General features: G+C 44.6%; 1 protein-coding gene across 6 annotated transcripts in view; it reads right to left on the reverse strand.

The window, feature by feature from the left end:
• The window catches only part of LOC117354776, a 209,284-nt gene that overhangs the window by 17,433 nt on the left and 168,679 nt on the right, over positions 1 to 23,172 (reverse strand). For 3 of the 6 annotated variants that reach the window (XM_033932739.1, XM_033932738.1, XM_033932740.1), the window contains exons 15-17: positions 11,583 to 11,736; positions 10,574 to 10,685; positions 6,038 to 7,147 (exon numbers count right to left, since the gene is read on the reverse strand). In XM_033932739.1, the coding sequence (XP_033788630.1) occupies positions 6,972 to 7,147; positions 10,574 to 10,685; positions 11,583 to 11,736 (442 nt within the window). In that variant the 3' untranslated portion in view covers positions 6,038 to 6,971. Of the gene's footprint in view, positions 1 to 6,037; positions 7,148 to 10,573; positions 10,686 to 11,582; positions 11,737 to 23,172 lie in introns of those variants that run through there. The other 3 variants (XR_004538248.1, XR_004538249.1, XM_033932741.1) reach the window with 3 other exon arrangements.

Raw genomic sequence — 23,172 nt, forward strand, 5'->3', positions numbered from 1 at the left:
GAATTACAAAGGAATGAGACTCGTGGTGGAGAAAAAGATTAAGAAGAGAATAAGCACTGTAAAAACCCTAGAGCAAGCATGGTCCCTTTTCAAGGACACAGTCACCGAGGTGCAAAATCTATATATACTATGTATCAACAAGGGATCCAAGAGGAAAAAGAACAAGGAACCGGCATGACTCACTGTAGCGGTAAAGGAAGCACTCAGAGACAAGAAGACTTCGTTTAAGGAATGGAAAAGGTAAAAAAGAGACGAAAACTGGAAAAAGCACAAACAGCATCAAAGCAGGTGCCATAAGGCGGTAAGAGGGGCCAAAAGAAACTACGAGGAAAAAATAGCCAAGGAGGCAAAAAACTTCAAGCCATTCTTTTGCTATATCAAGGGGAAATGATCCGCGAAGTAAGCAGTGAGGCCGTTGGATGACTATGGAATAAAGGGAGTGCTAAAGGAAGACAAAGCTATCGCCGACAAACTGAACACATTTTTTGCATTTGTATTTCCCGAAGAGGATATACACAACATACCGGAAGCTGACAGGCTATACGCGGGAAATGAAGATGGGAAACTTACTGGGTTGACGGTCAGTCTAGAAGAGGTATGCAGGCAGATTGATAGGCTTAAAAATGATAAATCACTGGGACCGGATGGCATCCATCCGAGGGTAATGAAGGAACTGAAAGGGACTATAGCTGAACTGCTTCAACTAATACCCAATCTGTCGATCAAATCGGGTAGGATTCTGGAAGACTGGAAAGTGGCTAATGTTACGCCGATCTTCAAGGAAGGTTCGAGGGGAGATCCGGGAAACTACAGACTGACTTCGGTACCCAGAAAGATGGTAGAAGCACTGATAAAAGACCGCATCATTGATCACCTTGATGGACACGATCTGATGAGGACCAGCTAGCATGGCTTCAGCAAAGGAAGATCTTGCTTGACGAATTTGCTGCACTTCTTTGAGAGAGTAAACAGGCAGATAGACAAGGGTGACATTTTATATTTGGATTTTCAGAAGGCGTTCGACAAGGTTCCGAATGAATGACTACTTCGGAAAATTGCAAGCCACGGAATCGAGGGTGAAATACTCACGTGGATTAAAAACTGGCTGGCGGGTAGGAAACAGAGAGTGGGGGTGAATGGACAATATTCGGACTGGAAAAACATCACGAGTGGAGTACCACAGGGTTCGGTGCTTGGACCTCTGCTCTTCAACATATTTACAAACAACCTGGAAATTGGTACGACGAGCGAGGTGATTACATTTTCAGATGATATGAAGTTATTCAGAGTAGTGAAGACACAGGATTGCAAAGACCTGCAACGTGACAAACACGCTCGAGAAATGGGCTGTGACATGGCAAATGAGGTTTAACGTGGGTACGTGTAAGGTGATGCATGTCAGTAACAAAAATCTTATACACGAATACAGATTTTCCGGTGCAGAGACCCCCCCAGGAAAGAGACTTGGGAGTACTGGTCGACAAATCAATGAAACCGTCCGTGCAATGCGCGGCGGGGCCGAAAAGGGCCAACAGAATGCTGGGAATGATTAAAAAGGGGTTCAAGAACAGATCGGAGAAGGTTATCATGCCGCTGTACTGGGCCATGGTACAACCTCACCTGAATACTGCGTCCAGCACTGGTCACCGTACATGAAGAAGGACATGGTACTAATTGAAAGGGTCCAGAGAAGAGCAACTAAAATGGTTAAGGGGCTGGAGGAGTTGCCGTACAGTGAGAGATTGGAGAAACTGGGTCTCTTCTCCACTGAAAAGAGAAGACAGAGGGGACATGATCGAAACATTCAAGATAATAAAGAGAATAGAATTATTAGATAAAGACAGGTTGTTCACCCTCACCAAGGTAGAGAAAACGAGAGAGCACTCTCTAAAGTTAAAAGGGGATAGATTTTGTACAAACTTAAGGAAGTTCTTCTTCACTCAGAGAGTGGTAGGATGGAGAAGCTTCTCTGGAGTATTGAAAAGGCATGTCTGTATTCAACTTAAGAGTGACAGAAGAAGCTCCGTTGTGTGATATAGGCGGAGTCAGAGAGTGCTTATGTTTCAGAAGCCTCGATGGAGAAGTCCCAGGAGTACAAGGGATTGAGAGCGACTCGTGTCTCGTACTCGAGGGAGGAGTCCTTGACCTGGATGTGCCTTGAGGTGGAGAAGCAGGAGGCGTTGAAGGCTTCGGAGGTCAAGACCTATGCCGGGGCTTCGAAGGGGTCTCGATGGGCCTTGACCATCAAGGCATAGGAGATTCTGTATCCCTGTAAGGCTCTTTACTCCTACAAGGAGACTATTCTTCTTCGAAGTCAGGTGCCTCGAGGAAGAGGTATGCTTCGACTGATGCCTCAATCGAGGTTTGTCCACCTCTTCATCAACAGGATGAGTAGCTGGAGACTCGGACCTGGAAGGACGAGGCAAAGAGTCACTGGAGGACAATGGTTGAGACCGACGAGGATTGTCTCGAGGTGCATCAATAGTATGCTCAGGCTGGCTCGCAGGGAGCAGGGTCGAGGCAGGAGCAAGCTGGACCAAGACCGAGGTAATCTGCGTGGTCAATATGGCTTTCAGCATGTCCTCGAAGACAGGCACCGAGACCAATGGATCTGGTCTAATAGATGCAGCAGTGCGCTCTATTGAAGGTGACCTCAAAGATAAGTATTCTCTATGTTTGGAGGTATGCTTGGATGGAGGTCTCGTAGAGGCTGGCATGACTGCACTCGTTGCCTGGATTGCCTGAGACTCAGCTGGAGGCTTCTTAGGTAGCGTACCTATGGAAGGAAGAGACTTGTCTGAGGACGGAACCTTAAGAGGCACAGCAGTCGAGGGTGACTTGGTCGAGGTCTTGGAAGACGAAGCCACCACAGAGTCGAGGCCTTCTCTGCAGACTGCTCCATAGGGCCAAAAAGCTCATGAATTTTGGCACGTCTGCGATGAGCTCTTTTCTGAAGGGTAGCACAGCGTTGGCAGGACTCAGGACAATGTTCAGGCTCTAAGCACTTAATACACCAACGATGGGGGTCGGTTAAGGAAATGGCCCGGCCACACTGGCTACACCTTTTAAAACTGGTTAAGAGGCCAGGACATAGACAAAAAAAATCACAGCTGCAGCCGAACGAGGGCCGGTAGCAGGGTCTAAGTCCAAGTCCCGCTGGACGAAGACCGATGGAAAAAAATGAAAAGTTAAAAAAAAAAAAAAAAGACACGCCTTACAGCGACTTATAAAAGAAGAATAAAGCTGCAGTGCGAGAAGGCAACTTGAAGAAATGGCAGAGCTGTAGAAACAGGGCTTCTTGGCTCCGCAGAAAGCTAAGAACTGAGGAGATACTGAGGAGACGCGCGACCTGACTCAGGCGGGAAGGCACTCGCGCATGCGCGGTACAGCACTCATGAGCTCTTAAAAGATCTTCAAGCAAGTCTGCTTGCGAGGCTGTCCGTTATTGGGCTCCATGGATGATGTCACCCACATGTTGAGAATATGCTGCCTGCTTGTCTTGGGATAATCTTTGTTACAGGTAAGCAACGTCACTTCTATGAAAACTTGGACAGATAAGCTGTTGTAAGCATTTGTTTTTTTTGAATGATTTTTGTATTTGAATTTTATAGGAAAATATGGTGTGACATATTCATATTTGGAGGAAGAGCAAAAGTCAAGGTGACCAAACCTAATTCACAACCATTCTTTTCACCCTGGTTTACAGAGAGCAGAAAAAACTTGGCGCAAAACTCTCAGCACCAAGGACAAAGCCACCTGGAAAAACCTTCTGCAAAACTACAAATTAGCCACACATGAAGCAAAAAAACCACATTTCACCACTTTACTATCCAAGGTCCCAAACAGCTCGAAGGCCATCTTCTCGATAATGAAAAACCTATTCTCCTCATTCCAAGGTCTAATGCATTCACAGCAAACAAACCTATAGATTAAATCCCTATCCACCTTCTTCCAAGACAAAATATCAAAGATATGCACAAATCTGGACTCAGAAGCCAAAACACTCCCAAACATCCCAGAGACAACTCAATATGATAATCCACACCAGACAGAAACCTTGAGCAGTTTCAAACTGATCTCCCTCAACAACCTTAAAACCATAATCAACTCCATACGTCCCACGACCTCGATCCTGGACCCATGTCCCTCCACTACACTCCTGGATACAAACAAGGTATTCCTGGAATCCATCCTACCCCTAATAAATAAGTCCCTTACGTCAGGTGTAGGTCCACAGAGCTGGAAATCAGCTATAGTAAAACCAATCCTGAAAAAACCAACCATAGACCCAGACAACCCAAGCAGCTTCAGACCTGTTTCAAACCTCACATTCATCTCAAAAATATTGGAAGATAGTACTCATGCAACTACAAGACTTCATGGAGACAAACGTCACCCTCTCCAACTTCCAATCAGGCTTCAGGAAACACCACAGCACAGAAACAGTGCTCCTGGACATCTTAGATGACTGCTGGCAAATCCTAGATGAAGGAAATGATGCACTGCTGGTACTATTAGACCTCAGTGCCGCCTTCAACACCATTGACCACTCTCTCCTCCTGTCCAGGCTAAAAACCATTGGAATCCATGACTGCGCACTTCGATGGTTCTCCTCATTCCTGAACGACAGATCCCAGAGAGTTCTACTAGGGAAATTCTTATCTGAACCCAAGCCACTCCACTATGGAGTGCCTCAGGGAGCCTTACTATCACCTCTCCTCTTCAACCTCTATGTCAAACCAGTACTGGACATAGCGGAAAAACACTGAATCAGAATCCACTCTTTCGCAGATGATTTACAACTCTACCTGACACACACAAATCAAAAATCTCCAGTCTTGCTTAACTGAAATAAAAGACTTGGATGACCGGAAACAAGTTACAATTAAATGAGTCCAAGACAGAACTTCTCTGGATCCACAAAGATCTTTGCATGTACCCCTGTTCATCCTTTTCCTGGGGCACAAACACCTTTACACCCAAGGATAACGTCTGCAGCCAAGGAGTAACTCTCGACTCAAACTTATCAATGACAGATCACGAATCCAAACTAGTATCTTCCTCCTTCTACTACCTCCACCAGCTAAAAACTATACATGCACACTTCTCAGAACCCGAATTCGCCCAACTACTGTACACTTTCAAACTATTCCGCTTAGACTATTGCAACACACTACTAGTGGGCCTGCCTACCAAAACTCTCTCCCGTCTCCAAAGGGTGCAAAATGCTGCAATCCGCCTCCTGAAAAACCTTGGCATTCGCGTCCATGTTCCCCCTGCATTAGCTTCGATGCACTGGCTACCCATTCAAAAACGCTGCGCATTCAAGGCCCTGATGCTCGCTTTCAAAACCTTCCACGAAACAATTCCACACTACATGACAACTAAACTACAAACCTACTTCCTAAAGCGACCAAAGGAGAAAAACGACTGACCATACCTCCTGGCCTCTCCCTCAAAACTGAACAGCCCACAAATGCTCCTACTCACATTTCATACCCAAACTATAGCACACCATCCCCCCCATCTGTTAGAACACTAGATGGACTTTGGAGCTTCAGGAAAGCTGTGAAAACCTTCCTCTTCACAAACCCAGCGCCTTAAGGACAGGCACCCAGAAATGCCACTCAGTCAATGCACCTACGCTACCTAACTCTCACCAGATGCTGCTTAATGTATATGTTTTATTGTCATGTCTATATTGTAAATTTATCATCTCTGTCCTGTCTCGATTATATTTGTAACCCGTTCTGGGCTCCTTTGGGAGGACGGGCTAAATAATTGAACAAATAAATAAATAAATATTTCATTTTAGAACAATGACTGAAAGATCAATGAGCCCTTGGCAACCCAACAGACAATCCCTTTTCACGACTAAGGTCTTTTTCTCCATTTTTGTACATTTAGTAAATGACATTTTTGCATTTATATTTTGAGTGTATGCCTCTTGTTTACTTGAAACAGTTTTCATCCTTTGTTCCTTCTCTTTGTCGTCTTTGTACACACTCCCTTTTCTCAGCACGGAATATAAAGGAAGAGACAGCACATCAAGAGATTCGATCCAATAGAATTTTAATTTCTGATTGATTGTTCAGAGCCTGTAGTGTAAACAGATGCAGCCCCTGAGCTGAGGGTGCAGGTTACCCTCTTCTGTCACCAGTAGAGGTTCATGTACCAGGAAGGGTTGTAATAAAATCATTTAAAAGACCTAAAGTTTATAAAGCAAACAGAAGTCAAATGTTTGGCGGCAGTTGGGAGATTCTTCCAGAGGCTTCGAAAAATAATTCCTCATTTTCAACCGCATGCCTAGTCTTCTCCACCCAAGCCTTCCCTAGGTCATTTCTGCCTTTCAAACTTTCGTAAGAAGAGGGGAAACTCAATTAAAATCACTCAACTAGTCACAGCACAAAGGGGAAAAACATGCTTTCAATACTGGGAGACCGTCTATTCATGGACCCCATTGGCCTTTATCTGATGTCTTCTGATTTGATAGTATGGGAACTATTCGCAGCTCCTCATGCCTGAGTCACCCATATGGGCACTCAAGTGTTAAAAGACTGCCCCCCTCCACCAGGAGCACTCTCACCCTGAGCTCACTTACCTTCCTCCTGGAAAGTTGCCTGTCAATGAGATGCAGAAGAGAGTGCTTTGACCCAATGGGAACGGTCAGTGCATAGGATAAATAGGTGCTTAGGCAGTCACAGCATGCAGTTCGGAACAAATCCTAACCATTCTCTACACTGCCTGCGTGTCCCAGGCTACCGGCGATAGGGCAGAAGGAACGGAAATGGAGGCTGCAGACCAGGTTTCACAGATCTGCCCCTCTTATCAAGAGAACACAAAATACTGAAGGAATTTAGAAAAATATCAGAACAGAAAGCAAAAAGTCTCTCAGATTGTCCAGCTGGTGATTTGTGGACCCTCCCCCCTACTTTCCCATGTATAGGTAGCTTCTTTGAAGACCGCAAGCACTAATTAGAGCACTCATCGTCGGAAACCTGATCAGGAGACAGTGCCTGGAGGTTGCTTGCCCGGATACTGATGACACTAGGGCATAAATTCAGCAGATTGGCTACCCCAGCCAGAGTGACCCCTGACCCGTCCAGGTTCAGCTGAGAAAGCTTCAAGTGTCGAAGATGCCGGAGTCCTAAAAAGGAAAATGAAATTAGGATGAGAGGGCTCAAGCTTAAATCTTTCCTGCCAGTAACAGAAAGAAAGAAATGAAAGATTCAGGTCATAGACTAGTTTGCTTGTAAAGCAGCAAGACAAGACACCACTGAGAGGTCTGTGCAGTGTGTTCACACCCTGAAGCCGCCGTGAGTGTGACAGACCTTTCCTAATGCAGATGAACCTGGTATCTGTTAATCTTGACATTTTAGTGGATTGATTTATTTTAAAACTTTTTAAATACCATTTACAAAAAACTAAATGGTTACATAAGATACAAACAAACCATGTCATTTCTTCTCTTCAAATGTCAGCTAATAAATCGCAAGATTACAATAGCAAAGATGATTAAAAAGATTTTTCTTCAAATACCAAAAATGCAGTAACAAACAGCAGTTTTTAACTGTTTAACTGAAACCGATTTACATGCAGTCGCAATTGGCCCACATTTTAACACCAGCAATACAGAAAGTCATATCTGCATAATCTGCCTGCACTATTGGAAATAATAGCTTTTGATTTTTGAATCGTAAACATCTCTTAGACTTATAAAGTGCTACAACTTATTGAAAGTACCCTGGCGTTTGATGGTAAATACAGTCATACGAAAAAATTAGGATACCCCATGAAATATTCAGTTCTTTCTTAAGAAATGTTCACATATTGATGTCAAATCTTTTTTTTTTATTTATCTCTGGAAAAGAAAGTGATGTAATTGGAGGTAAACAACAAAAATTTTCCTTAATTTACTCATGAAACAAAAGATATCCACTGAGATAATAGAAACACAGAAACATGACGGCAGATAAAGGCCAAATGGCCCATCCAGTCTGCCCATCCACAGTAACCATTATCTCGTCCTCTCTCTAAAAGATCCCACGTGACCCTTTTGAAGTCAGACACAGTCTCTGTCTCCACCACTTCTTCCAGGAGATTGTTCCACGCAAGTATTTCCTTAGATTACTCCGGAGTCTCTCATCTCTTAACTTCATCCTATGCCCTCTCATTGTAGAGTTTCCTTTCAAATGAAAGAGAGTCGACTCTTGCGCATTTAGGCCATGTAGGTATTTAAGCGTCTCCTAGGCGCTGAATCAGATTTCTGAATGATTCTGACTGGAAATGTGTTTCTTAAGAACATAACAAGAGCCTTACTGGGTCAGATCCATCAAGCCCAGTAGCCCGTTTCTTTCTTAAGATTTGCAAATGGTTATATCTGTAAGGATGGCCTTTCTATATTGACGGTTCAATAACTGTAGCCCTAGGGATGAAACCAGGAATGTCATGGAACACTTTAATGACACAGACCTCCTTTTTCAGAGGGGATGGATATGGCAGATCGGGCTACAGCAAGCACACAGGCAACAGCCCTGCTCCTCTTTTCTGCTGCAGGTCTCAGGCAGAGGCAGCAGTGGGCATAAAAGAAGAAAGGGATAGGGAAACAGAAGATGCTGGACTCAAGTTGGAAGAGGAGAAAACAAAAAGTGCTGGGGAGGAATGACAGAGAGTGGGAGAAAATAGAAGATCCTGAAACAGGAAATGAGGGGAAGGGAAAGCAGGCAGGGAAAACAGAAAACGTTGCACTAAGAAAGGGAGGGAAGGAGAGATCCTGGATCAGGGGAGATGGAAAAGAAAAGGAGATATGTTGGCTTAGGGGTAGGAAAAGTAAGGCTAGGGACACAAAGATGTCAGAGGGGGTGGGAATTGGGTGATTGGAGGTAAGATGCTAAACACAAGGGCGGTAAGACATTAGCGAGGAGATCCTAGTCACAAGTAAGAACAGGGAGACAGAGGGGCAATTCTTGACACAGGGGGAAGAAGGGAGACAGAGAGTTGATGTCAGATGGAAGAAAAGACAGAGGACAAAGTTAGTTAAAGACAAGACAAAACCAGGAGGAGAAGTGGAAAGCTATAAGTAGATTCAGTAAAAAGAGAGAGACTGAAGACTGGATAGTGAAAAAGAATGAAACCAAGCAGATAGAGACAAAAAAATGGAAGGGAAAGGGAAAATATCAATGCTGGAAATGGAGTTAGTGGAAGAGAGAGAAAAATGGCAAATGGACAGAAAACCATGGAAAATGTGGTAAGAGAAGATAGGAAAACAGGAACCAGAGACTGGAACCCACAACAAAGACAGAGAAATCAATTCTATTTTTAATTTTGGATGAAAGTTTTGTTTTATTTTTATTACATTTAATTTAGTGATTTCTATGTGTCAGTTTCTCTTTCTCTGTATGAACTGTGTGTGTAAATCCTGCAAGTTAGTGATATTATGGTATGGTAAAATTATTCTGTAGGTCCTGAGTGACTTCTATAGGGTTTTGTATTCCTTCACAAGGCACATTCCATTCAGGTACAGTAGGTATTTTCTTGTTCCTGAAAGGCCACATTTGTAGCTAAGCAAGTTGACTAAGATGTCAAGAAGCAGCCGAAGGATTTGAACCCTGGCTTCCTGGTTCTCAGCTGTAACTCAACAGCAACCTGAGGGCTAGCAGCGATGAAGACTGGTAGCTATTTGGCAACCTACCAAAGGGAAGATGCTGGACTAGGGAGCTAGGGCTGGTGAAAGCCAAGAGCTACCATCGACGGACCTGATTACTTCCAAACTGTGGCACGCCAATTATCTTAGACAGCCCAAAGTCAAGCCACCTCTCCGCAAGTTCTTAGGACTCTTAAGTTAGACGCCACCAAATCCACTATAGAGCAGAATATGAGACACATTCAAAATACCTCAAAAGTATTAAAGCTACAAGAGGTTTTGTCACGTAATGAGGGTAAAAGGGAAGAGGCTCAGGGTCACACTGGAAAATATTTCAGTCTTTGTTCCCAGTAAGGATCTGCCTAAAGGCAAAATTGGTACAAGGATTCAAGAAAGCCTAGAATTCAATAAAGAAGACCTCTGGTTGTAGGAAAAAGAGAATGCTCAGAGCAAGCAATATTGCATCAGGAGGAAATCTCTCAGTGGCATCATGCTCCTAGGTCAATGAGCCCCTCCCCCTCAATGACATCATGCTCCTACACCAATAAGCCCCTCCCCTCTTAGTGGCATCCTATTCCTAGGTTAACAAGCCTCATCCTTATCTTTGAAGTCATACTTCCTGATCAGATTGCTCTTTCTTTCTCAGTATCACACTATAAGTCCCTCTAGGCAGTGAATTTATTCGTTATGCATTTGACGTTGCAGTGATGTCAGCGAGCTCCTCCATGTGGAGTAGTGGTTAGAGCTACAGCCTCCGCACCACGAGGTTGTAGGTTCAAACCCTGTGACTTTGGGTAAATCACTTAATCCCCCCATTGCCCCAGATTGTGAGCAGAGAGGGAAAAATGTAAAGCGTTCTGAGCTCCCCTGGGAGAACGGGATAGAAAATTGAATAAATTAATACAATCTGTTGAGTTTGTGAGTGCCTACCTTTGTCAGTGACACGGGTACGACTCAGGTTCAGCTTCAGAAGTTGTTTGCATTGCCGAATTCCCAGTTTTAGTACATTATCTCCAACGTGAGAACTCGCCAGCCCCAGCACCTGGTATCACAAACAGACAAATCCAGTACACACAGAAGGGCCAGAAGAACAATACTCAAATCAAATAACCACAACGCGCTGGGAATCGGAGACTTTTATACAGAAAAAAGAACAATGGCCTGTTTTCTGAGGTCTCTTTTTCTCCACATATGTAAAACTTTCTAGAAAGTGTGAAGTGAGGCAACTTGCTTATTTTATTACAATTACCCCGTACTGGCTGGATAAATGTTACATCAGGACATGCTAGGGAGGTAAAATTCCTGGATGTAATAAATGACTGGTCACGGAACCGAGGCAGAGAACAGTACGAGAGGTAACGGTGTTGTTTCTATGGAAATGGTGATCATAACATGACCAAATTTGAGCTTAAAATCTACTGTAGCAAAAGGGTTTAATTGAACAGAGTAAGCATGGGTTCAGCAAAGAAACTGGATAGGCTGGATGGAGGGCTCAAATGAGGTCCCCTACCCCTTGGTGGCTATTCAACTTGGCATGGTAAAGAAAGGAAATTTAGAAGCTGGAACACATGAATTGTTGGAAGCTCAGACCATGCATAAATCTAATTTTCAAGTAAAGGTTAGGAGTATGAGACCTATTTCAGGGTGCTTACCAAACTACAAGATAAGATCCTTTCCCCAATTACATCTAACGAAGAACAAGAACCGCTTTTAAGAAGCGATTTACCTTCCCTCCTTATTCTCCTCCCTCCCCTCTTTAATTTTGAATCTCTGTCTTTCCCCAGTCCCTCTCATATCAATTTTGGCTCTGTCTCGTCCAATAATTATGTTATTTACATATTGCCCTATTTTACTTTTATTTTAACTTAAATTTTAGCATGGTATATCAAACTGTGAATAAACTTGGAAGTTAACCACTACAGAAGCCTTTATGGTCTACCTGTAAATGAGGGAGGTGAGGGATGCATTTGGACACTCCTGTGCTGGTGACAGTGGTTCGGTCCAGACAAAGATCCTCCAGGTGCTGCAAGTTCTGAAGGTGAAGTAAGCCAGAATCTGTCAGGAGGGTGTTAGAAAGGGAAAGTTTCTTCATCCTGTGGAGACCCAATCAGACATCAGCATACATTCACAGGAGGTCAACGAGACACCCAACATTACTAACACAAGCTCCCCCAGCAGGCATTTCATTGAGGGAGATTCGACATCTTGAAAACAAATTCCACATTTCCAGTACAATCGTTTCCAGCACCAGGTATGGCTGGATTGAAAATCTAATTGCACAACTGCACAAGCTGATTGTAGTGCACACTAGTGCTTCAGGGAAAAAAAATTTGATTTGATTTGATTTTCCTGCCCAATTGGGTGTTTTTTCAAACATCCTGGTGGCAGTGGCGTACCTAGGGTATGTGGCACCCGGGGCCCATCATTTTTTGACACACCCCCATGTAAAAAAATATTTTTTGTAATAACCATGAAACGGATTAAATTGTCAGAATAGAAACAGGCAGTGAAAATTTTCTTTTATTGAACCTCATATATGTAACCATTATTCCAAACATAGCATAACATAAATTATGTCTGAATTGTCATGACATCAGAAGTACATATGGAGTAGTTGCAGGTGATGCTTGGGACAGTTCTGAATGTGTTAGTTCGGTTTTATGTGTTTTTTGAATAGAAGGGTTTTTATTTCTTTTTTGAAGGTTTTGTAGTCTGTGGTCAAGGTCAATAGGTTGTAGAGTTGGGGGTCGAGTGTTAGGAGGCTGTCGAACAGTTTTTTTTTTCTTTTGACGATTTTGGTTGGAGGGTGTGTGAATGGTGCATGAGTTCTCCTATGTCTGGTTGAGGTGGATTTAATTATTTAGCTGAAGAAATTAGTTACCCCACCATTCCTCACACATTAATTTTCTTCCATTTTTGTTCCCATTATAAAAAAACATTGATAAGTTCCCAGAAAAAAATACATTAAAATAAGAAGTGAAAACAAAGGCCCCTACAGATGAGAACATAACATAAGAATAGCCTAACTGGGTCAGACCAATGGTCCATCATGCCCAGTAGCCCATTCTCATGGTAACCAATCCAGGTCACTAGTACCTGGTCAAAACCCAAAGAGTAGCAACATTCCATGCTACCGATCCAGGGCAAGCAGACACTTCCCCCATGTCTTACTAACAGACTATGGACTTTTCCTCCAGGAATTTGTCCAAATCTTTCTTAAAACCAGCAACGCTATCTGCTTTTACCATAACTTCTGGCCACTTCATTTTTAAGCTTAGATCTTTCCTTCCAAACAGAGACCTTGCTAGATATCAAATACAGAAAGGACAAGGTAACTTCACAAAGACTTAGCTGTGCAGAAAATGTGAATCTCCTCATACACCTACCATATAGTGCAAAAATGTGCAAAGGTTTGTTTTTTTCTTTCGATCACTACATAGCCTAATGCCATATAAGCAGCGCTGTTATAAACATATTCTGAAGGTCAATGCTAAGGTTAACAAAGTTTCCTTCCTTGGACCACAAGGAGATACTGACAAACCACTGGAAGAGATCCCAAAACAACTACCCAGGCACAATACCCAAAGACCCACTCAGTGTGTGAACCAGTTGAGTGGAGTGGACTATGGGCCCGGACTTTACATAGCAGAATTTCCCAGACCACCTCTTCCTCTCAACACATTGACACGCTGCCACCACCACCACCATTGGGTGTTTTTTTTTCAAACATCCTGGTGGGTTTATTTTATAGCTTTTTCACCCCCCTTTGGCTTCTCATAACCACACTGGCGCTGTGGTGTAAATAAAATAAAGAAACAAAAAGGACTTTTCCTCTTTGTTAAATCCTAGCTCACGTTTGCGGTCTAACACCAGCTCTGGCAGGATACACATTTCAAATCTGACATATTGTAATCACAAAACAGAAAATAAAATTAGTTTTTCTACCTTTTGTTGTCTGGTTATTTTTCAAATCTTGTTGGTCCAAGGCTCTGGTTGTCTTCTGATAACTTGCTTGCCAGGGTCTCCTTTCTTCTTTCTCCGTGCTAACCATCCATCTGCCATCTCTGTCCTCCCCTTGCTTTTCCCTTCCCTCCCCCAGATGTCTGGCATGTTTCCTTTTTTCATCTCCCTCCACAGATCCACCTTTTCTTAACTACCCTTTCATCCAGCATCTCTCCCTCCTTCCTCACCACCCCAGGGTCCACCATCTCTCCCTTTCTTTTCCCAACTACCCTCCTATCCAGTATCTCTATCCCCCCCTCCAAACCATCCCTTGTGTCCAACTTCTCTCCCTTTCTGTTCTTTCCCTCTCTAAAAACCATGGTCCATCATCTCTCTCCCTCTCCTCTATTTTCAGACCCATTATTTCTTCCCACCCAAAGTCCGGCACATGCACGTCTCTTTGAAGCCCCCCTTCCCTCCGTGTACTTCTACACCAGGGCCACCCCTCCCTAAAGGCCTGTCCCCCCTTTAAAGGTCTGCATCCCACCCCTGAAGGCATGCCCCCCCCTTGAAGGCCTGCACCCCCCCGAAGGCCTGTCCCCCCTTGATGGCCTGCCTGTCTCTGTCCCCCCCTTGAAAGGCCTGCCTGCCTGTCCCCCTGGCCTGCCTATCCCCCCCTTGAAGGCCTGACTGCCTGTCCACCCCCCTTGAAGGCCTGACTGCATGTCCCCCCCCTTGAAGGCCTGCCTGCCCGACCCACCCCGAAGGACCGCTCGCCCCCCTGACCTCCCCGCATCACCTACGGTATTGAAGCAGCCTGCAGCAGGATCGCGATGCCAGCGATCCCTGCGCTGCTTCGGCGCTGCTTCCTCCGCCGCGGTCCCGCCCCCTCCTCTGACATTAGAGGAGGGGCGGGACCGCGGCAGAGGAAGCAGCGCCGAAGCAGCGCAGGGATTGCTGGCATCGCGATCCCTCTGCAGGCTGCTTCTCTGCCTCAAACGGTTGGGGGGGCCGGGGGGAAAATCCGGACGTCAGGGGGGGGCAGAACTGGACGCCAAGCCCGGGAGCACCACCTCAGGGCTTGCACCCGAGGCGGACCCCCCCGCCCCCCTATTGGTACGCCACTGCCTGGTGGGTTTATTTTATAGCCTCTTCATCCCCTTTGCCCTCTCCTACCCTCACTGGCACTGTGGTGTAAACAAAACAAACAAAAAAGACTTTTCCTCTCTCTTTAAGGTCCTACTTCACGTTTGTTGTCTAACACCAGTTCTGGCAAGATACACATTTCAAATCACAAAACAGAAAATAAAATTATCTTTTATACCTTTTGTTGTCTAGTCGTTATTCAAATCATGTTGGTCCCTGACTCTGGTTATCTTCTGATAACTTGCTTGCCAGGGTTTCCTTCTTTCTCCATGCAAACCATCCATCTTTCATCTCCCTTCCCTCCCCCGGAGGTTTGGCATTTTTCCTTTTTTTGTCTCTATCCCCGCAGCTGCAACAATGGACACCATCCCCAGATCCACCATCTCTCCTTTTCTCAACTACCCTTTCATCCAGCATCTCTCCCTCCTTCCCCACCACCCCAGAGTCCACCAGCTCTCCCTTTCTCTTCCCAACTACCCTCCTATCCAGTATCTCTACCTCCCACCTCTCTCCACACCATCCCTTGTGTCCAGCTTCTCTCCCTTTCTCTTCCTTCCTTCCCTAAATCCTATTGTCCACCATCTCTCTTCCTCTCCTCTGTTTTAAGACCCATTATTTCTTCCCCCCGTTATATGCACATCTTTTTGAACCCCCCTTCCCTCCCTCTGTGTACTTCTACACCAGGGTCCCCCCTCTGCAGAAGGCCTGCATGCTTCCCCTGAAGGCCTGCCCCCCCTAAAAGCCTGCATGCTTCCCCTGAAGGCCTGCATGTTTCCCCAACTTCCCCAAGTTCTTGATGAGTTTCAAATTTCTTTATTTTTGATATACCGTTTATCAGACAGGTATCTAAGTGGTTAACAATAAAATGGAGTATAAATAGTAAACTAGACTAAACCTTAAATTTATATACTGCATCCTCTCCATAAATTATAGAGCTCGGCACAGTTTACAAGAGTTTAATAAAGGAAGGAGTAGCATAGAGGGGTTGAATGTTGAGTCCAGGGGGGGGGGAAGAGAACATTACAATTTTGTCAAGAGCCTAGTTTTCAGGTGCTTATGGAATAATTGGAAGGAGCCCAGATTCCGTAATGGGGCAGTAAGATTATTCCAGAGCTCTGTGATTCTGAAAAAGAGAGATTTGCCCAATTTTCCCGCATAGAGGATACCTTTTAGCGAGGGGAAGGATAGTTTAAATTTTTGGGTGGGCCTGGTGGTGTCAGGGCTCGAGAGGTTCCAAGAAAGCAGGATTAGTGGAGGAAGGATGCCGTGTAGGATCTTAAAGCTGGGCAGGCGCATTTGAAATGAACTCTGGAAATTATTGGGAGCCAGTGAAGTTTGGACAGAAGTGGGAAAACATGATCGAATTTGCACTTTACGAAGATCAGCTTGGCCACAGTGTTCTGAATTAGCTGAAGTCTTTGAAGACTTTTTTAAATTAGACTTAGATAGATGGAATTGCAATAGTCTAGTCTGGAGAGGATGATAGATTGAACAAGGATGGCGAAATGTTGTTGGCAAAAGCAGAATCTCACTTTCCTCAGCATGTGGAGGCTAAAGAAGCACAATTTTACCAGGGAGTTGAGGTGGTCGTTGAAGGAAAGAGAAGAGTCGATAATGATGCCTAGGATTTTGCTAGAGAACTTGAGCTGCAGTGTGGCTCCAGAGGGTAGTGAGAAGAGGGTAGGTAGCTGTTCTAATTTTGGGCCGAGCCAGAGTAGTTTTGTTTTGGACTCGTTCAGTTTCATTTGAACTGAGAGGGACCAGGATTGAAGTTCTGTTATGCAGGATGTGATGTTTTCAGAGAGGTTGGTAAGGTTCGAGTCTGTCTCAAGAAGGACAAGGATGTCATTAGCATATGTACAGATAGTTTTCAAGGGAAATAGATGGAAGAGTTTCAGGGAGGACATATAGATGTTGAAGAGAACAGGGGATAGGGCCCTGCAGGACTCCACAAGTTTCCAAGGAGCGGACGTGGTGCCATTTGTGTTGACAGTGTAGGAGCGGGAATGTAAGAAGTTTGAAAACCACTCTAAGACTGTGGAGTCAATGCCAATCTCAGAAAGTTGATAAATTAGAATATCGTGGTGGACGACATCAAAAGCTGCAGAGAGATCGAATTGTAATAGGACAGCAAATTTATTGTGAGAATGTAATTGTTGTACCTTTGAGATTAATGAAATCAGTAGGGATTCGGTGCTTATGTTGGGTCTGAAGCCATATTGGTAAGGTAAGAGAATGGAGAATCTCTCTAGGTAAGATGAGAGCTGGGTAGATATGATGGCCTCTAGCAATTTAGTCAGGAGAAGGATATTTGCTATGGGACGGTAGTTAGATTGTGAGGAAGGGTAAAGATTGGCTTTTTTCAGTAATGGGGACAAGGCAATATGTCCCATTTCTGCGGAGAATAGGCCCGATAGTAAAGCAGAGTTTATAAGTCTGGTGAGGGATGAGATGGCCTGCCCAGGAATATTCTCGTATACATAGGAAGGGAATGGATCCAACATATATTTGCAGGATTTCAGTTTGAGACAAAGTTTAGAGATCTGGGGTTCGGATACGAGTTCAAACGCAGTCCAGGATCTGTCTGCTGGGATAGGGTTAGAGTTGTTGGGAGCCAGAGAGTTGTAAGAGACTGCTGGTGGGAAGGAGCTCCTAATGGTAGTGATATTTTCATTGAAGAATTTTGCTAGGTCGTCTGATGATGAAGAGGAGGGGGGAATGGTGGAATCGTTTTTAGAAGTTAAGGTGCGCCAGAAGTTAAACAGTATACTACTCTGGTTGTTGGATCTGGATATTATGTCACCATAGAAGTTCTTCCTTGTTTTTTTTAGAACTGAGTTATAAAACTTGATATTGTCCCTCCAGGATTGTCTGTCTGAAGGGGATTTAGATTTTTTCCATTTATGATCCAGACCTAGACATTTCTGCTTCAGTTCTCTGTGGTATGGAAGATACCAGAGGGCCTTACGGGAGTAAGAGATAAATTTAGTAGATAAAGGGGCAAGAGCACAATAGGTGGACTCGGAGAGGTTTACCCAGTTGTGCCAGTTAGATTCTGGGTCGATGGGCTTAAGACAAGAGGGAAGTTGGTTGAGAAATTGTGGCCAGAACAGTTCGCTCGCGATTCTTTTGCGGAAGGTAATAGAATTTGTGACACGCGGTGGAGATCCAAGGTGAGACATGAAAATGGGGAGGCAAATAGAACCTAAAAAGTGATCGGATAAAAAACATGGCTACACGAAAAAAGGGAAGCACTTACACATTGACGTACATAATACAAAAGGGAAACAATGGGGCCAACTTCACTCAGAGAAGCTAAGCAGCATTTTTAGGCCAAGGAACTTAAGGCACATGGGACTTTTTATGAAAGCTTGCCTTGGACCTTAGGTAGCATTTTCAGAACTCCACATTCTGAAGGCCTGGCCTGCCCCGTCCCCTCCGAAGGCCTGCATGTTCCCCCAGCTTCCCTGCTCTTAACATAATATGGCAGCCTGCAGGATTGCCGGTGCTGTAGCGATCCTTGCAGCTTCCGTCATCATCAGCGGTACTTTCCCTCTGCCACAATCCTGCCCCTGATGTCAAAGGAACGGCAGGACTGCATCAGAGGGAACATGCTGCTGACGACGATGGCAGCTTCAAGGATCACTACAGTACCGGTGATCCTGCAGGCTGCCATATTGTGTTAAGGTAAGAGCGGGGAAGCTGGGGGAGCATGCAGGCCTTTGGAGGAGGGGGGATGCAGGCCTTTTGAAGGGGGAAGCAGGTCTTCAGAGGAGGGGGGCACGCCTTCGGAGGAAGGAAGCAGGCCTTCCCGACTGATCCTCCCCCCTCGCCACCTAAAGCGGCAGTGGACAGCCAGCAAGAGGGGCGTGGCTTGGACACGTTGCTGGATGGTCGGGTGATACATTAGCTCCGTGTTAACAAGCTCTTATTTCTACAAATAAGTTCCATATATCTTTAAGTCAGTGAAGGAAATACATTTTAACATCAGATAATGGCATCTGGTAAACAGAATAAAAGTGATTTGGGTGCTGGAGGGTCCGGTACGAGCATCAATAAACGGTCAAAGCCGGAACTAGGGACTCCATCTAAAGTTCCGTTGCCTGCAGAGGAAAATCCTAATGTTATGGCTGAACTTCGGCAGATCAAAGACATCGTTTTGGATATATCAAAAAAATTGCAAAAGGCAATTGATGATGTTGCCATTCTTACTAAGAGAGTAGATTTGGTGGATAATAAAATAACTCATTTAGAGGAAAAATCAGAGCAAGTGCACATTGAGGTAATGCAAAGTAAAAAAGCTTGGAAGGAACTGGAAACAGTAAAACGGGACTTGGAAGAGTGTTTGAACCGTGAGAGGAGGAATAATTTGCGTATTATTGGTATGCCAGAAGGAGTTGAAAAAAAACGATCCCATAACTTTTCTTGAGAAATTCCTTCCTAAAGTTTTACCCTTAAAATCTAAAGTGCCTCTTGAGATTGAGAGAGCGCACAGGATACCTGGACAAAGAGCACCCTCGCAAAAAGGTCCAAGGACCTTGATCTTCAAACTCCTATGGTATCAGCATGTGGTGGAAATTTGCCAACTTGCCAAGGAAAATAAAAATCTGAGATGTCAGGATGCAAGAATACATATTGTGCCTGACTTTGCCAAGGAAACAGCACTCAAACGAAAACAATTATTAGATCTGAGGCCACAATTGAGAGCACTAGGGGCAAGATATGGGCTTCTTTACCCCACGGTAATGAAAGTAACTCTGGCAAATAAAACTCAAAATTTTACTGATCCTAAAAAATTACAGGAGTTTTTAGAGCAGTGTGAGCAACCAATGACTTCTTAAGTTAAATACGTCCTGGAACTTTTATTTTTCTTGGATGATTTGGACTGATGTTTTTTGTTTATATACAGCCATTGATTTGACATTTCAAAAATTACAAATGGAGATTTTGTGCAAGATGACTGTTGATATTGTTGGAATCTTTACTTACTTTTAAATAGTAACGACTTGATATTGCCACGAGAATAGAACTTTGATCTGCATAATATCCACTGATGTCAGTGATGACAGATATAAATGGAATATGGAATACACGCTTCTTTCATTCTTCTCTGCGGATCTGATTTGTAAAAATTGATTTGCATAAGACTGTCTTTGAATTAACATTTTGAGAGATTGTAAGGGAAGTATTGTTATAATTCATTAACTGAGACCGCTAATCTATGATTGGTTAGGGGATATCTTCTGCTCAACCAATGAAGTCTACAGGAAAGGGAAGAGACAGCAGTGATAGTCCACGTCGGGACGAACGATGTCACCAGGAGAGACTACAGCAAGAATGCACTGACTGAACAGTTCAAGATCTTAGGAAGGAAACTGAAGATGAGGACCCAGAGAATAGCCTTCTCAGTGATCCTGCCAGTACCGAGGGCAGAAACGAAGAGGCAGACGGAGCTACAATCAATTAATGCATGGATGAGAAGATGGTGTGAGGAAGAGGGTTTTCTCTTCGTAAGGAACTGGACAACGTTCTGGGGAAAGAACAAGCTTTTCAAGAACGATGGTCTACACCTGAGCAAGGCGGGAACTAGACAACTAGCAAATAACGTCAGAAGAGCGATAGAGCAAGCTTTAACCTAAGTAGAAGGGGAAAGCCGACAGTCGACCTGGTATCGACGGTTCGGGAAACAGTATTCAGTGAGGGTACTGAGGGGGAAGATTGCGGGGAAGACACAAGTGGCAAGCAACAGACTATGAACAAACAAGGGAGTCAGACGAAGCGAGAGGGGGACAGGATGAACATACTACAAGGGGAAGTCAAAATGGGACTGGATGATGAGAAGGAACAAGAGGAGGACAATAGGAACACGACACAAGGGGAAGGCAAAAGAGACAATACTCAGGAGTTGACAGGTCAGGAAGGGGACAAAATGAAGAATGGAATGCAAGGGAAAATAGCGAGGAAGGGAAAATGCCAGGACTTGAACTGCATGTGTACTAATGCAAGGAGCCTAAAGAACAAAATGGGGGAGCTAGAAGTCATGGCCAATAAAGAGAGACTAGACATCATAGGGATCACGGAAACATGGTGGAACGAGGAAAACAAATGGGACATAGTACTGCCAGGATACAAACTCTACCGAAAAGACAGGACTTACCAGAAAGGAGGAGGAATAGCACTATACATAAGGGACACCATTCACTCAACCACTGTGGACACAGCAGCGACAAATGCCCAACTGGAGTCATTGTGGGTCAAAGTACCAGGAAGCAACGGATCCGAGATAAAGATGAGACTGTTCTACCGTCCACCTGGGCAAACTGAAGCTGAGGATACAGAAATGGTAGCCGAGCTGAGAAGGAAATGCAAAAACCCAAACACCATAGTTATGGGAGATTTCAACTATCCTGGGATAGACTGGTGTCTTGGAAATTCAAAATGTGCAAGAGAAACTGAGTTCCTGGAAGCTGTTCAGGACTGCTTCATGGAACAACTTGTCGAGGCACAACGAGAGGATCAGCGATTCTGGATCTGATCCTCAATGGGCTGAAAGGACCCGCAAAGGGATTGGAGGTCGTGGGACCACTAGGAACCAGTGACCACAACATGATTCAGTTCAAAGTGCAAGTAGGATTACCTAAGGGAAAGAGAACCAAGGCAACAACGTTTAACTTCAAGAAAGGGAACTATGATGCCATGAGACAAATGGTGAGAAAGAAGCTCAGAAACAGCTCCAAGGAAACTCGGACTGTGGAGCAAGCCTGGTCCCTATTCAAGGACACAGTAAACAAGGCGCAAAACCTATATATACCAAAATTTAGGAAAGGATCCAAAAAGAATCAGACGAAGGACCCTGCATGGATAACCAGTGAAGTAAAGAAAGTTATAGGAGAAAAGAAAAAATCATTTCGGAAGTGGAAAAAAGACAAAAACAAAGGAAATTGGAGAGAGCACAGGCAGCATCAAAAACAATGTCACCGAGTAGTCAGGAAAGCCAAGAAAGAGTATGAGGAGAGACTGGCCAATGAAGCAAGAAATTTCAAACCATTTTTCCGATATGTGAAAGGGAAGCAGCTAGCGAGGGAGGAGGTGGGACCCCTGGATGAGGGTGACCGGAAGGGAGTGGTGAAAGAGGAAAAAGAGGTGGCTGGTAGGCTAAAAGAGTTCTTCTCGTCGGTCTTTACAATAGAAGACACATCCAGTGTGCCAGAACCGGACAAAATCTTCAGGGGAGATCAAGAGGGGAAATTATCATACATGGAGGTAAGCCTCGAAGACGTTCTCAGGCAGTTAAATAGATTAAAAACTGACAAAGCTCCGGGCCCAGATGGGATCCACCTGAGAATACTGAAAGAGCTCAGAGATGAAACAGCAGAGGTACTGCGGTATATTTGCAACCTGTCCCTGAGAACAGGGGTAATCCCGGAGGACTGGAAGATAGCGAATGTTACACCGATCTTCAAGAAAGGATCGAGAGGCGACCCGGGAAACTACAGACCGGTGAGCTTAACCTCTGTTCCGGGGAAGATGGCCGAATCATTGATCAGGGAAGGTATCAATGAGCATATAGAAAAAAATAATCTGATGAGATCAAGCCAGCATGGTTTCTGTAAAGGCCGATCATGCCAGACGAATCTACTGCATTTCTTTGAGGGGATAAGTAAACAATTGGACCAAGGTGACCCCGTAAACATCTTATATCTAGATTTCCAAAAAGCCTTCGACAAGGTGCCCCATGAACGCCTACTGAAGAAACTGTGGAGTCACGGGGTGGAAGGGGACGTGCACAGATGGATCAAGAATTGGCTGGCGGACAGGAAGCAGAGGGTAGGAGTAAAAGGGCACTACTCTGACTGGATAGGGGTCACAAGTGGTGTTCCGCAAGGGTCAGTGCTGTTCAATATATTATTAATGATCTAGAAACGGGGACGAAGTGCGAAGTTATCAAGTTTGCAGATGACACAAAACTCTCCAGCAGGGTCAGAACTGTTGAGGAATGCAAAGAACTGCAGAGCGACCTGAACAAACTGAGTGAGTGGGCAAAAAAATGGTAGATGAGCTTCAATGTGGAGAAATGTAAGGTCTTGCACATAGGGAAGGGGAACTCCATGTACAGCTATACAATGGGAGGGTACTCGGGGAAGGCAGCCAAGAAAAAGATCTGAGGGTATTGGTGGATAACACAATGAAGCCGGCGGCGCAATGTGCAGCGGCCTCAAAAAAAGCGAGCAGAATGCTGGGCATTATCAAAAAAGGTATCACTACCAGAACGAAGGAAGTTATCCTGCCACTGTATCGAGCAATGGTGCACCCACATCTGGAATACTACGTCCAATACTGGTTGCCATACCTCAAGAAGGACATGGCAATACTCGAGAGGGTCCAGAGGATAGCAACGAGGATGATAAAGGGTTTGGAGAACCTCTCATATGCCGAATGGT

Source organism: Geotrypetes seraphini, chromosome 2 (assembly GCF_902459505.1).
Source record: "Geotrypetes seraphini chromosome 2, aGeoSer1.1, whole genome shotgun sequence".
Classification (NCBI taxonomy): domain Eukaryota; kingdom Metazoa; phylum Chordata; class Amphibia; order Gymnophiona; family Dermophiidae; genus Geotrypetes; species Geotrypetes seraphini.